Source organism: Symphodus melops (assembly GCF_947650265.1).
Source record: "Symphodus melops genome assembly, chromosome: 17".
NCBI classification, from domain to species: Eukaryota; Metazoa; Chordata; class Actinopteri; order Labriformes; family Labridae; genus Symphodus; species Symphodus melops.
The window spans coordinates 23816460-23828959 of NC_136707.1; the positions used below are offsets into that span (position 1 = coordinate 23816460).

At 45.7% G+C, this 12500-nt stretch overlaps 2 protein-coding genes across 8 annotated transcripts in view; both read left to right on the top strand.

Annotated features, from left to right (window-relative positions):
• Positions 1 to 496, top strand: part of hoxb3a (homeobox B3a) — a 37073-nt gene extending 36577 nt beyond the window's left edge. For all 7 annotated transcript variants that reach the window (XM_079366415.1, XM_079366420.1, XM_079366416.1 and 4 more), the window contains one exon: positions 1 to 496. This exon is cut by the window's left edge and continues 3121 nt beyond it. The gene's annotated coding sequence lies outside the window, so the exon portion shown is untranslated.
• A 2737-nt stretch (positions 497 to 3233) lies between these two features.
• Positions 3234 to 7736, top strand: hoxb2a (homeobox B2a). The gene is made up of 2 exons (XM_079366426.1): positions 3234 to 4898; positions 6282 to 7736. Exons 1-2 carry the CDS (start codon positions 4259 to 4261, stop codon positions 7064 to 7066), a joined length of 1425 nt encoding a protein of 474 aa, XP_079222552.1. The 5' UTR covers positions 3234 to 4258; the 3' UTR covers positions 7067 to 7736.
• The last annotated feature ends 4764 nt before the right edge of the window (positions 7737 to 12500 follow it).

Genomic DNA, 12500 nt, shown 5'->3' on the forward strand with positions numbered 1-12500 from the left:
GAAGACGGAAGGCCCTCCAATCAAAGCGTCTTTCGCCGATGTGTGTTCAAGTGAACATTCATATATAAATATTTATTTGTTATAGCCAGTTTAAAAAAGACTTTCTGTTTTGTATGATTATTATTTATCCTTCATGTATTTATATCGAGAAAAAAAAAGTGTACTTTTTTAGTATTTACCTGTTACGAAAGAAAAAAAACAACGTTGTGTTTCTTCTTGTCCATTGTACTGAAGTTCCATTTTTTCGTTCTTGTATTTTAGAGAAGAGATGGTAGTTTTTCTGTTGATGACCCGTGTACATACATGTCTTGGCTTGTACAGGGAAAAGGCACGGGTGGGATCGGCGAGCCGCCGCTGAATAGTCTGAAACACTTAGATCAACTATTAGCTGGAAAAAAGAGCGAGTCTTTTCTTTGTCCTTTGTAGCTCCTTTTCTTTCATTGTTGGGAGAGTTGTCTGTCGAACGATTCTTTAATAAAATGTTATGTTATTCAGAGCGAGCCTCCGTCTTTCCTGACTCACGTGTTTCAAACTTTACTCTTCACGCTCTTTGTGTTTAAAGACAGGAAGCGTTACGGTTACCGAAACCTTCGAAACACGCTATCGCTGTGCACGCGATCGAGCTGCACGCTATCGCGCTGCACGCCCTTGTGCTGCACGCCATCGAGCTGCACGCCATCGAGCTGCACGCCATCGAGCTGCACGCCATCGCTCTGCACGCCATCCAGCGCACGCTTGAGCTGCACGCCATCGAGCTGTACGCCATCGAGCTGCACCGCTCCACTCAGCTACAAGGAAAGCAAAAATGATGAAAATAACGTCACTCCAGGATTCAACCCAACAACCTTTGAAAGTAGATATAAACTCTGACTTCACCGTGATTCGTTTTCGAGCGGCACCTTTTCAAAATAAAGGTCAGATCTTTGATGTTTGATGGCGCACAGGTCGTTGGGGAATCACGTCTCCGTGTTAAATAACGGCGCTGTCACTAAACGCTCTCCAAAGCTCAAAGTGACGCCTCGAGCCACATGTTCCACGTCAGAAATCAAAGACAACATCTTCAACCTTTAATGTTAGCATGAGCTACGGATGCTAACGTCAGATTCTTCAGGGTCAAAGGTCAAAACCGAGAACTATAAGTGTATGACACCTGATACCCGTGACTGAAAGACTTCCAGCTGGATAAAGGACTTTAGCTTGGACAAACGGATGAGCCAGTCTGTTGCCGTGGTAACGCTGACTGCAGTAAACCTTCAAACTCTCCACAAACAGAAAGTTAGTGCAGCTCGCCACTTTACGGACAGAAAGCTTCCTTTACATGTTTCAGGCCGTTGGATCCACAAACAGGTGGAGAGGTGTCTAAAGTTCAGCACTTTATAAAAAATGTTTTTACCAGAACTGACCAACCAGAATGAGCCAGACCTGTGGACCCAAACGTGGCCCTCAGACCAGAGCTTGAGAAGCCTTTGAGTCTGCAGACGGTTGGAGCTGCTCTTTGACTCTGCTTCTGTTTCTTGGCTGAATCAGAAAAGTTGACAGAGTGAGAGGTCGCTCTCCTCCTGTGACGTCAACACGTCTGAACCAGAGAAGAAGAAGAAGCTTCACAGGCTGTCTTCCCGCGCTGATCTTGATGTTTATGACTTTAAAAAGCCCTGAGGCCTGTGCATGGCTCACTCACATGCTTCCCCCCCCCCCTCCTCGCTTTAGCACGCGCTTGTGCTGAGAGGCCTGAGAGCAGCATAAAACTTGGGACATAAATCAGAGGCCCATAAATAATGGCCGTACTTCCCTTTACATCTCCGTTGGACTAACAGACAATAAAAACACCAATAAGCAGAGATTGGATCTAATTTATTGCCTCGTAAAAACAGACGCTCGCTTCAGCAGCGCGTGCACTGCTGCAAACTGTACAGGCACGTTCACACAGGTACAGATCACACACAGGTACAGACAGGCTGGGGGGGGGGGGGGGGCGACATTATAAAACTCTCACAGTAAAACATTTAAATGTACAGACGTGACTTTTTATGATCCAGAACCATTTTGAATTCAAATCTAATATTTATAATAATTATTATTATTATAATAATTATTAAAGCTCAATTTGAAAGTTTGACTGCAGAAACTTCCGGACTGTTTAGACTCAACAGAAACTCTCCGAGTGTTCTTTTAGATTTATTTAATTTAGGGTTTTTTTCTGAAACTGGTAAGCTGTTACAGAAATTAAAACCTCAAGTATGAATTGTTAGTTTTTTATTTTGTAATTGTTTTGTTTTTTTAATTAGTAAAAAATGTAAACCTCGTAACTTAAAATCTGCTGTCACATTGTGAGTCATCGTGTTTTACACAACACGTCACTGAATCAAATATTTAAAATAATGATTTAATATTTTAGTTCAATAAAAAGTAAGAAGTCACCATGTTCAGCCGACACGTCCCACAGTGAACAAACGAGCTTTTAAAAATCTGCCTTTCTTCTGATCAACTCCAAAATAATCAAAAGTCTCCGGAATAAAAAGAAAAAAAGGATTTTACATTTTTGACAAAAACTAGAAAATGTACTGCGAGTTCTGTGTTCTGTTGCAGCTCGGTCAGCAACTCGGCTCAGTGTGTGTGTGTGTGTGTGTGTGTGTGTGTGTGTGTGTGTGTGTGTGTGTGTCCATACAGCCTCGGCCTACACAGCCTCAATGCGCTCAATGGCTCTCACTCCCACACACATTTCTGTTTTCTTGTCCTCGGAGCTAAAAGAGATTCTTTCAGACATTTCTTCTCGCTCTCTCAGACGGTGTTTAAATAGTGGATTGGATATTTCTGCGCGTCTTTGTGGTGTGTAAAAGCTGCGTAAAGAACTTAAAAAACATGGCCAGATATGAAGCAGAGAGGAGAGAGGGAGAGGGACTGGAGGTTTCCTTGTTATTTAGGGAGAGAGAGGGGCTGCTGTCAGCCTCTTTGCAGGAAGGGAAAGATTGATCACCGCACTTCTTTTTTTCCACCCGGGGCTCCCCCCAAAATAACCCTCTCCTCTGCTCCACTCCCCAGCTCCTGCTCTTTATAACAATCTACATGTGCGTCCTGTAGAGTCTGAACTCCACTTGCTGTTAAACTCACCCACTATTAGCCTTCATACTATTACTGCTGTGTTCATGTTTCTCTGCTGTTAGGAGGAAGAGGAGGCCTGAGCGCGCTGCCCTCCTTTGTCAGTCTCTCGGAGCGACCTCGCTGTGAACTCCCCCTCTCTCTCTCCCTCTCTCTCTCTCTCTCCCTCCCTCTCTCTCTCTCTCCCTCTCTCTCTCTCTCTCTCCCTCTCTGTCTCTCTCTCTCTCTGTCTCTCTCCCTCTCCCTCTCTCTCTCTCTCTCTCTGTCTCTCTCTCTCCCTCTCTCTGTCTCTCTCTCTCTCTCTCTCTCTCTCTCCCTCTCTCCCTCTCTCTGTCTCTCTCTCTCTCTCCCTGTGCGTAAACACTTTAACACACATCACACTGAGACAGAGCGTGAGAGACAAACTGGACAGCGTGAAGTATTGGCAGGTTGTGTGCAGAGATTATTTTAGTCAAAGTATATTTAGGTGTCATTCTTACAAACACTCGCAGCACATTTAAAAGGCGGCAGGTCATCTGAAACATTAAATACAGCGGGCTCCCTTTCTTCACACTTCAGCCCTCATCTTGCTCATCCTCCTGAGCTGCTGCACCTTCTTTAACCCTCCAACTTTATCAGTGTGAGCTCGTGATTTCAGCCTCTGTCACATCCGATAAGATTAATGAGCTGAGTGCTGTAAACATCTGAAGGAGCCATATTGTAAACGTTGCTGGCCTGTTCCGTTCACCTAATGTTTTAACAGTCATTACATCACCCAGAGGACCGAGAGAAAAAAAACGTCCTCGAGATGCTCTATTGTCTGTGCGTAACACCGGGCCGAGGTGCGTCGACCCACCGCCCACACTGCGCACATGGCGACCGGCAGCCTTCCCGTGTTTTCTACCCCCCGTTAAGTCCAAACAATAGCCGCTATCCAGTGATGAAGCCACTCGGTGCCACAGCTTTGACTGGAAAAATAATAATGCTGCTTCCCACAGCCATCACCGCCGCCAGGCCCGGCCTCCTGATTGGCTCTTCTGCGTCACATGACCAGGAATTGGCTGCAAATTCGCCCCATAGTTCTTCAGTTTAGCCTACCAGGGTCCCCATACGCTAGTAATATCACCAATATACACAATTATTATATAGCCCCGCATTTACGCCACTGCGGTCGGGAGCCTACATGCTCGTGCGTTTTTTATTTTTTCTAAGAAGCTGTATTGAGTTGTGTGCGTGTGTGAGCGCGCGTGCGTGCGCGTATGTGTTTTGTTTTTTTTATTTTGGGGAAGGGATTGTTCGGGGGTCTCGCCTTGCGAGGGTGATCCGGTCTAAGGGAGCTATGAATTTTGAATTCGAGAGGGAGATCGGTTTTATAAACAGCCAGCCGTCCCTCGCAGAGTGCCTGACGTCCTTCCCCGCCGTCCTGGAGTCATTTCAAACTTCATCAATCAAGGAGTCGACAGTAATTCCGCCTCCCTTCGAGCACACCATCCCCAGCCTCAGCCCCTGCACAGGCAGCCAGCCGAGACCGACTGCAAGGAGCCAGCAGAACCGGGGAACCTCCGTCACTAATGGCCTCCAGACGCACCACCGAGCTGCCCAGCAGCCTTGTCCGCCCGGCCAGGCCCCTGCCCCGGCCACGGCGACCACGGCCGGTCCGCTGGCCCACGAGTTCCCCTGGATGAAGGAAAAGAAGTCATCCAAGAAGTGCCCCAAACCTGGGAACAGCTCTAACGGTGCAGGATCCATCATCTCCCCAGCATCGTCCTCCCCGTCGCCAACCGCCTCTGGGTACGCTTCGACGGGCATCGAGTCGCCCACAGGTCGGTATGCCGGGATGGGGGAGTCATGTGCGGGTGTGTGATGAGAGAGTGCAGCCTGTGCTTTCATTTTCTGTCTTCATTTCAGTGCAGGGATAACCTTCATTACACACAGCATCAAAGTGCTTACAGTGACATTGTCTTTTTGCTCCTCAGTGTGTGTGTGTGTGTGTGTGTGTGTGTGTGTGCTGTGATGCTGTGTCAACAGGGAAGCCATATCTAGACCCCTGCATTATGCTGCAGTGTTCTGCACACTCTGTCATCATGCATCTAAATATGCACCATTAAAGCTTCACACACATCATCTCCGTCACGTTCAGGATCAATATGTAACATCCAGCCTCACACTGAGTGCAAAGCTTTCACACCAGCATCCTGTTAGCTCACAGACCACATTTATAAATGCCTTATTTATGTTCATATGCAGGGTTATTTATCGTGCGTAATTACGCACAGATGAGTTTTCTCTCTCTCTTTCTCCTTTGTCCATAAGCTGCAGCTCGACTCATCCTGCTCTCTGTGTGCTGTGAGATGCAGCAGCAGCATCTTCCTGCTGTTATATATTCATAACACAACTGAGATGGTAGCCATATTGGACGGAGGAAGGAAATATAATGGCGAGGCAAAGGAACAGAGCAGAATACGTTGGGTGGGGGTTGGGAGGGTTTTACACTCCACACATGATACACACTCTGCACACATTGTTGGTTTGCATAATTTCTGTCTTTCACACACATGTTAAAAATTATTTATTTTTATCCAACATCCTACACACAAAGGACATTCCTCTGATCTCATCCGTGGAGCTGTCTGGGCTCTTGTTTCTGACAGATACCGCCACATTCGTTTCACGTCGACACAGCCACATTTCCCTGCACATTTCCTCTCCATCCTCTGATTTATTTATTTTCCTCTCTCTGATTTCTGTGCTCACGCGCTGCAGGCTGCCTGCGCTCCAACAGGAGAGAAAATCCCACCCTGACACTGAGCTCATCAGTCTTTATCTGCCTTTCCTTTTTTATTGTTATTATTATTTTACCTGCACCAAATTGGTTCGCTCTAACAGTTATGGCTTTGGCTGCTACTGTAATTGGAGGGAGTATTTTTTTTATGAGACTTTTTGTTTTATTACTGTTTTATTACAGACAGAGAAGCCGAGGGGATTCGAGCTCGACGCTGCAGCAGCTTTTTTCTTGGCTGGAATTCTAGCACGCAATAAAAGTGTAGATGTTTTACGGGCTCGTGAAGTAGATTACAATTTGAAGTTTAAACGAAATATAAAATTAAGATAAAAAATGAGAATAGCTGCAGAAGATTTTGCACAATAAATCCTCCACATAATGTCTCTCTGCCTGCTCCTCTCTGTGTCTCTGTCTCTCCCTGTAGACCCGGGACAGGCAGCTCTGGATGCTGGAGGAGCCGGCTCCCGCAGGCTGCGCACAGCCTACACCAACACGCAGCTGCTGGAGCTGGAGAAGGAGTTCCACTTTAACAAATACCTCTGCCGGCCCAGGAGGGTGGAGATCGCCGCTCTTTTAGACCTGACGGAGCGGCAGGTTAAAGTCTGGTTCCAGAACCGGCGGATGAAACACAAACGTCAGACCACGCACCACCGGGACGGAGGAGGCCCCGAGTCCAGCGACCCGGGCGGCTTTGAGCCGCTGGAAGGCGCCGACGCGTCCTCTCCGTATTCCAGCCAGCCGCTGGAGGCTTCAGGCACCGGGGAGGCTTCCTCAGAGAGCGAGTCCGGGAGCGGCAATCCATCATCGGCCGCCTACACTGCTGACAGCGGCGACAATACGCAGCCCACGCCGGAGGAGAGAGGCGGGTTGAGCCGCCCACAGCTGCCCGGAGCATCTGGCTCCTCTGACGCCGCCACGGCTCACCACTCCCCGCCAGACCCGGGCCTGATACAGCTCAGCGAGCCCGGAGCAGCAGCAGCACGGGCGTCTGATCCGTCGTTCCCCGTGCAGCAGGACTCCTCCATCACCTCCTCCTCGGCTCCTTCGGCCTCCTCCGCGCTCCCGGACCTGACCTTCTTCGCCGGGGACGCGTGCCTGTCCCCCAGCCTGCAGAGCTCTCTGGACAGTCCGGTGGATTTCTCCGAGGAGGACTTCGACCTGTTCACGAGCACACTGTGCACCATCGACCTGCAGCACCTCAACTTCTGAGAAAGAGCCGGGCCGGGCCTGTGTTGTTCACAAAGCTTCTCGGCAACATTCCTGAAACATTTTCTGAATGAAAATTAGGTTCGTTTTTAAATACTTTTTTTCCTCTTTTTGCGGGTTTAATTTTGTGCTTATTTTTAGTTTATGAGAGATTTTTTTCTTTTTTTTTAAACATCGAAGGGAAATTATTTTTGTTCACGGTTGAAACGTTGTGGATTTTTTTTTTCTCCGTTTGTCCACATTTCAGGTATTTATTTGCCTTTTTGTTTGTGATCTTTTTCCTCTGAATTCATGGACCTTTGTGTGGATGTGTTCCCGGTGCAGCTTCACGGATCGTTACTAACCTCTCAGGAACTGTTCTCGGAGTCTTTGCGCAGAGAGCTGGACTGCTCTGGAAGGAAGAGCCCTGCTGATGAACCCACTTTTAGACCCTACTTTATTTATTCAGATTCTTTAATAGTGAAAATCCAAATTATTTATTGTACATATATTTTCATAGTGGAATAATAATAATAAAAACACACAAACATTTACGACGTGTTGTTTCATTTAAAGCTGGAGAAGAATTATTTAAAGCATGTTAATATTTTAACAGTGAAATACTATTTTTATTATTAAAGCAGAATTATTATGATCATATAAAAAATGCAAATTTTAGCTTTAAAAAACAGTTTGCATTTTAATTGTTATTGTGCAGGACGGTGTGTTTTTTTTTTTATTTAACAGGAGGATACAAATTATAATCATTATTATCACAATAATAATTATCATTACGGCACATTCATGCACAGAAATTTAAAATGCACATTTTTATTTTGTTTGATTTATTTTGTAATTTTCCAAAACATATTTTTTTCCCTGCATAATACATAATGATAATGAATATTTAATTCTCTGATGGGCTTTATGCTTCATCTGTAGAGGTCATAGTTTATTTTGGGACTCACAGTTTTCAAGGATTAAATGCAGATTTCTAATTGAAATGTTTGAATCCAATGTTCCCACACTTTCCCCTCTTGGATAAACATAAAGCCTGATATAGCCTGGAATGGCCCGGCTTGGCTCGGCTCATGTTTACACAGAGATAACCCCGAGATATTCTGCAGAGCTGATAAAAAACAAAGAGAGGAGAAAGTCTGAGGCCACAGCAGGAGCTTTTTCTCTGGCACATGTTAGCTTAGCATAGCTAGCCCTGTGGAAGCTAACAGTTAGCTTCATCATTTGTTTTGTTCTGCTGGCTCTGTGACTGTGTTAGCATCATGGTTAGCTTCATGCCCTCAGTGTTTCTGTGTGTGAGGCTAACTAGCTGCTCCTCCTCCCTCACAGTCAAAATGGCGCTGCGGACAAAGCAGGATGTGAACAATGAGCAGTGGCAGCCATTACAGGATGACAGGCAGTGTGTGTGTGTGTGTGTGTGTGTGTGTGTGTGTGTGTGTGTGTGAGAGAGAGAGGACAGATAGGTTTATGTCTTAGTACCTTGTTTTCCTTTAAATAAAAACTAAAGGCTAATTCCTAAAATAAATCTTTAAAGCTATTTAAAAAATAAATGTATAAATGAATGATTATTATATTTATTTTCATTTCACATTTTAAGTTGATATTTTAAGATTTTCTGACAGGATGATGAAACTCCTTTTACTAATATAATAATCATTTATATTTTATTCATCAGGCCAGTTTAATGAACACACACACACACACACACAGATCTTGTGGACATGCAGTCTCAGAGTGAGCGGGGCTGCACACAGCAAACGCTCCACAGCAGCTGTGGGGTTCACTGCCTTGCTCAAGGGCAGCTCGGCAGTGCTCAGGAAGTGGACTGGCAACTCTCCAGCTACCACTCCTGTACTAAAAACATCAACAATAACAATCTGTATTACTTTAAATACTTTTATAAGAATCTACAACAAAAACAAGAGTACAATTTAACCCTTTGTGCAGGTTTGTGCTTGGACAGCTGAGTTCTAGAAAAGGAAATGAAAGCATGAATAACTTCACTGTAATCAGAGGGAGTGATCAGTGTTTCAGAGTTTCTGAGCTCGATGAGTTGATGTGTTAATTCAACATTTTAAGGTTTCAAACTGAAGAAAGTTGTTTTTTTATAGAGCTAATAAATCATCTTTAATTCTTCTCACACTTTAACAAATAATCCTGAATCCACTGTTTCAGGATGTGGAACTTTATTTTGAAAATAACTCTCTGTGACGTAAGCCTCATTCACACGTTTAACTTTAAAGCATGACGTCATATCAGCAGGCAGCGGGCTGAAGTTTCAGAATAAAATGTAGAACAGGAAGTGAACTCTTCTTCATGTGTGGAGTTGATGAAACAGACAGGTGAGGTCATGGTATCCATGGTAACCAAACATCCCAACATAGTTCGTCTGTGTTTGATCAGTTCAAACCGATGATGGAAGTTTGTTCACGCTACAAAAGCAAATTTACGAAGGGAAGTGACGGTACAAAACACAGGATCATGTTGTAGTCACAGCTGAGACCAGAACTCTCCGGGACAAGACCGAGACCAGAAAGGTCCCTGAAGAATCCTCATGGTGTCTTACTCAGACCGGAGCACACGAAGGAATGAAGAGAAGTTCTTAGTGCTCTGAGAAAAAGGTGTTTCCTTCGTGTCTCAGGAATGAGCTGGACAAACAGCCAATCAGTGGTGGTCTAGATTTAAAATCCAGAGTCTGCCCGGTCTGACCCCGAGACAAGACCAAGTCAAAGTTCTTAAAAAGTGTGTACAGACCCGGCTTCAGGAACAACATGTGATCAGATCTAAAGTCAGGAGCCCGTCGTCTCACTCGAGCCGAACACAGAAGTCCACCTGGAGTCTGATTGGCTCAAAGGACAGAGATCAGAAGACGTGAACCTGATGAAGAGAGCGTTATATCGCCGCCTGCAGCGCCAACCTGGGATCACAACAACAGAATCCACAACCAGGAAGTAACACCCCCCCCCCCTCACAGGGGAAGACTAACATCATCACATTCTGTCCTTCTGCGGCGTGACTCACAGACCACGCCACAGAAACAAACCAAACATAGCCAATAAAAAATGAGTCAACTTCGTGCAAGAACCGCACGCCGTCTTTCTGTTCCACACGTGAATCAAAACCTTGTCCCTGAACTGCACATCCAACAGGAAGCTGACGCCACCGGGTACAACGCCACTTCTGAAGCCACGGCTGAGCTGAGACGTGGACGGTGTCAAAAATGACTCGTATAAAAATATAACACACACACACACACACACACACACACACACACACACACACACACACCCTGTTACCATCCTTCTGAGTGTTGCTTGTAGACAAGAGATTACAGCTGAGTACATCTCTATGCAGGGAGACGTATCTCACCCTCTGAGTGCCTGTGTGTGTGTGTGTGTGTGTGTGTGTGTGTGAGTCTCAGTAATCTCTCTCTCTTCAGGCTGTCACCGCCTGTCGTCACGCTGCCATGCTGTAATATGTGGACTGTTCTTTTATCTCTACCATCACTGTCACCATCACTGTTGTGATTTCTACCTGTGAGAGTCAGTGTGTGTGTGTGTGTGTGTGTGTGTGTGTGTGTGTGTGTGTGTGTGTGTGTGTGTGTGTGTGTGTGTGTGTGTGTGTGTGTGATATGAACTCCTCCTTGATATATCACCCACTCAGCAGCAGTATAGTAAAATAAGTGAGTGTTGGATTTTTATCATCGCAGGTGTTGAATGGAAACTTTCACCTTACACACGTTACAGCCTGTAAGTCAAAGCTGAGGGATTACAGGACGCTAAGAGACCTGCAGTTCCTCCAGTGTCCACTAGAGTCAGTCTCCATAGAGCTCTATGTTAACATGAACATGTGTACAGTCTGATAAACCTCAGCTAATTCAGTCCCTGACCTTTGACCTCTGGGTGGTGTTTGTAGATATCAGACTAATAATCTGTGTCTCTGTGAGCTTTACTGGTCTGAGCTCCACTTTATACAAACACTCACAACTTTATTTATTTACATGTTAGCGACAGTTAGCAGCTAACCTGAGAAAATGCCAGCTGGGTATTTAATCCGGGGGGAGGACGGAGGAGGAACATATTCAGGACTTTTTCAACTACAGCTCCTGTCCTTTACTTTGAGCCAAAATGGCCGCCCACTGTGTGAGAGATCATGTTTAAAGTGAGGAAACTGAAGCAGGTCAGGGTCATGCATCATGGCTGAAAAAACAGTCAGCCAGAGTTCACACATGTACATGCTGTGTGTGTGTGTGTGTGTGTGTGTGTGTGTGTGTGTGCGTGTGTTGCACACAAAGGTCTCTTCTTTACTCAGTGTGTTTATTAGCATCTTCTTAGCTACGTTAGCGTCAGTTCTTCAGGTGAATCAAAGGCAGGTGATCAATGTTTCTGCCTGTGAGGGTTTCCATCAATGCACAGCTCACACACACACACACACACACACACACACACCATAGACACACACACACACACACACACACACACACACACACACACACACATACATACACATACACACAAAGTATATTGAGTTCTCGTGTAGGAGCCTTGGAGGATTCACAGCAAACACAAATCACTCTGTGTGTGTGTGTGTGTGTCTATGGTGTGTGTGTGTGTGTGTGTGTGTGTGTTGATGATGCCTCTCTCTAATGGGTCAATAAAGAGCCATTCCACAGGATTTACTGTTATTTACCCAGGGAGTAACACAGACAATTGTCAATCAATCCAACGGCACCAATTAGCACGGAGAGGTGCTGAGTGTTCAGAGAGGAAGCAGCCAATGAGAACACAGAAAGAAATGAGCTGTTTGAGTGCAAACATGGAGGAGATGCTGCAGCTGTCAGTGCGAGACGGCTCGTCCAGTGCAGGAAGACCCAGAGCATGACGTACAGAACCCCACAGTTTGAAAGAAGAGTTCAGTGCTGAAACGTTTCAGACACACGGTGGAAGAATGACCATCGCCTCTCTTCTCCATATCACGCCACAGAGACCCAGCGTACGAGCCAGGATGCTTCAGGAACTTTCTCAACGAGCTATCACACCACCGTCACAGCGACAGCAAACAACTGCAGTTCATCTCTCTCCCCACTAGAGGTCAGATCAAAGAAATGTCACAAATCTAAAACTAATCTAAGAAATGATGTTCTTCCATCCCATAATGAAAGAAGCGCTGAGTCACTAAATCCAGGAGTTCTGTCCAGTAAGTCGAGGTCCCTCTGAGACGCTTTGTCATGTTGTGTTGTTTTATAAGCGAGCTCACTCCAGCTGTTTTGGTCCTTTTTGGCCCTTGTGCTCTGCCGTAGTCTGGGTGTAAATGTGCGGTGCAGATAAGAGGCGAGCTGACAGCGTCTTATCGCAGACGCCTGATAGCGGCAGGAAAACCCCTCTCTGAGCTGCGTCCATGTCTCCGTCCTTTTCATGAGTCACATGTTCTTAGAGTCCCA

Coding starts and splice junctions, on each gene's coding strand:
- hoxb2a (XM_079366426.1), top strand. CDS start 4,259: ATGCTCGTGCGTTTTTTATTTTTTCTAAGAAGCTGTATTGAGTTGTGT. Junction 4,899..6,281: donor GGGCATCGAGTCGCCCACAG/GTCGGTATGCCG, acceptor CTCTCCCTGTAG/ACCCGGGACAGGCAGCTCTG.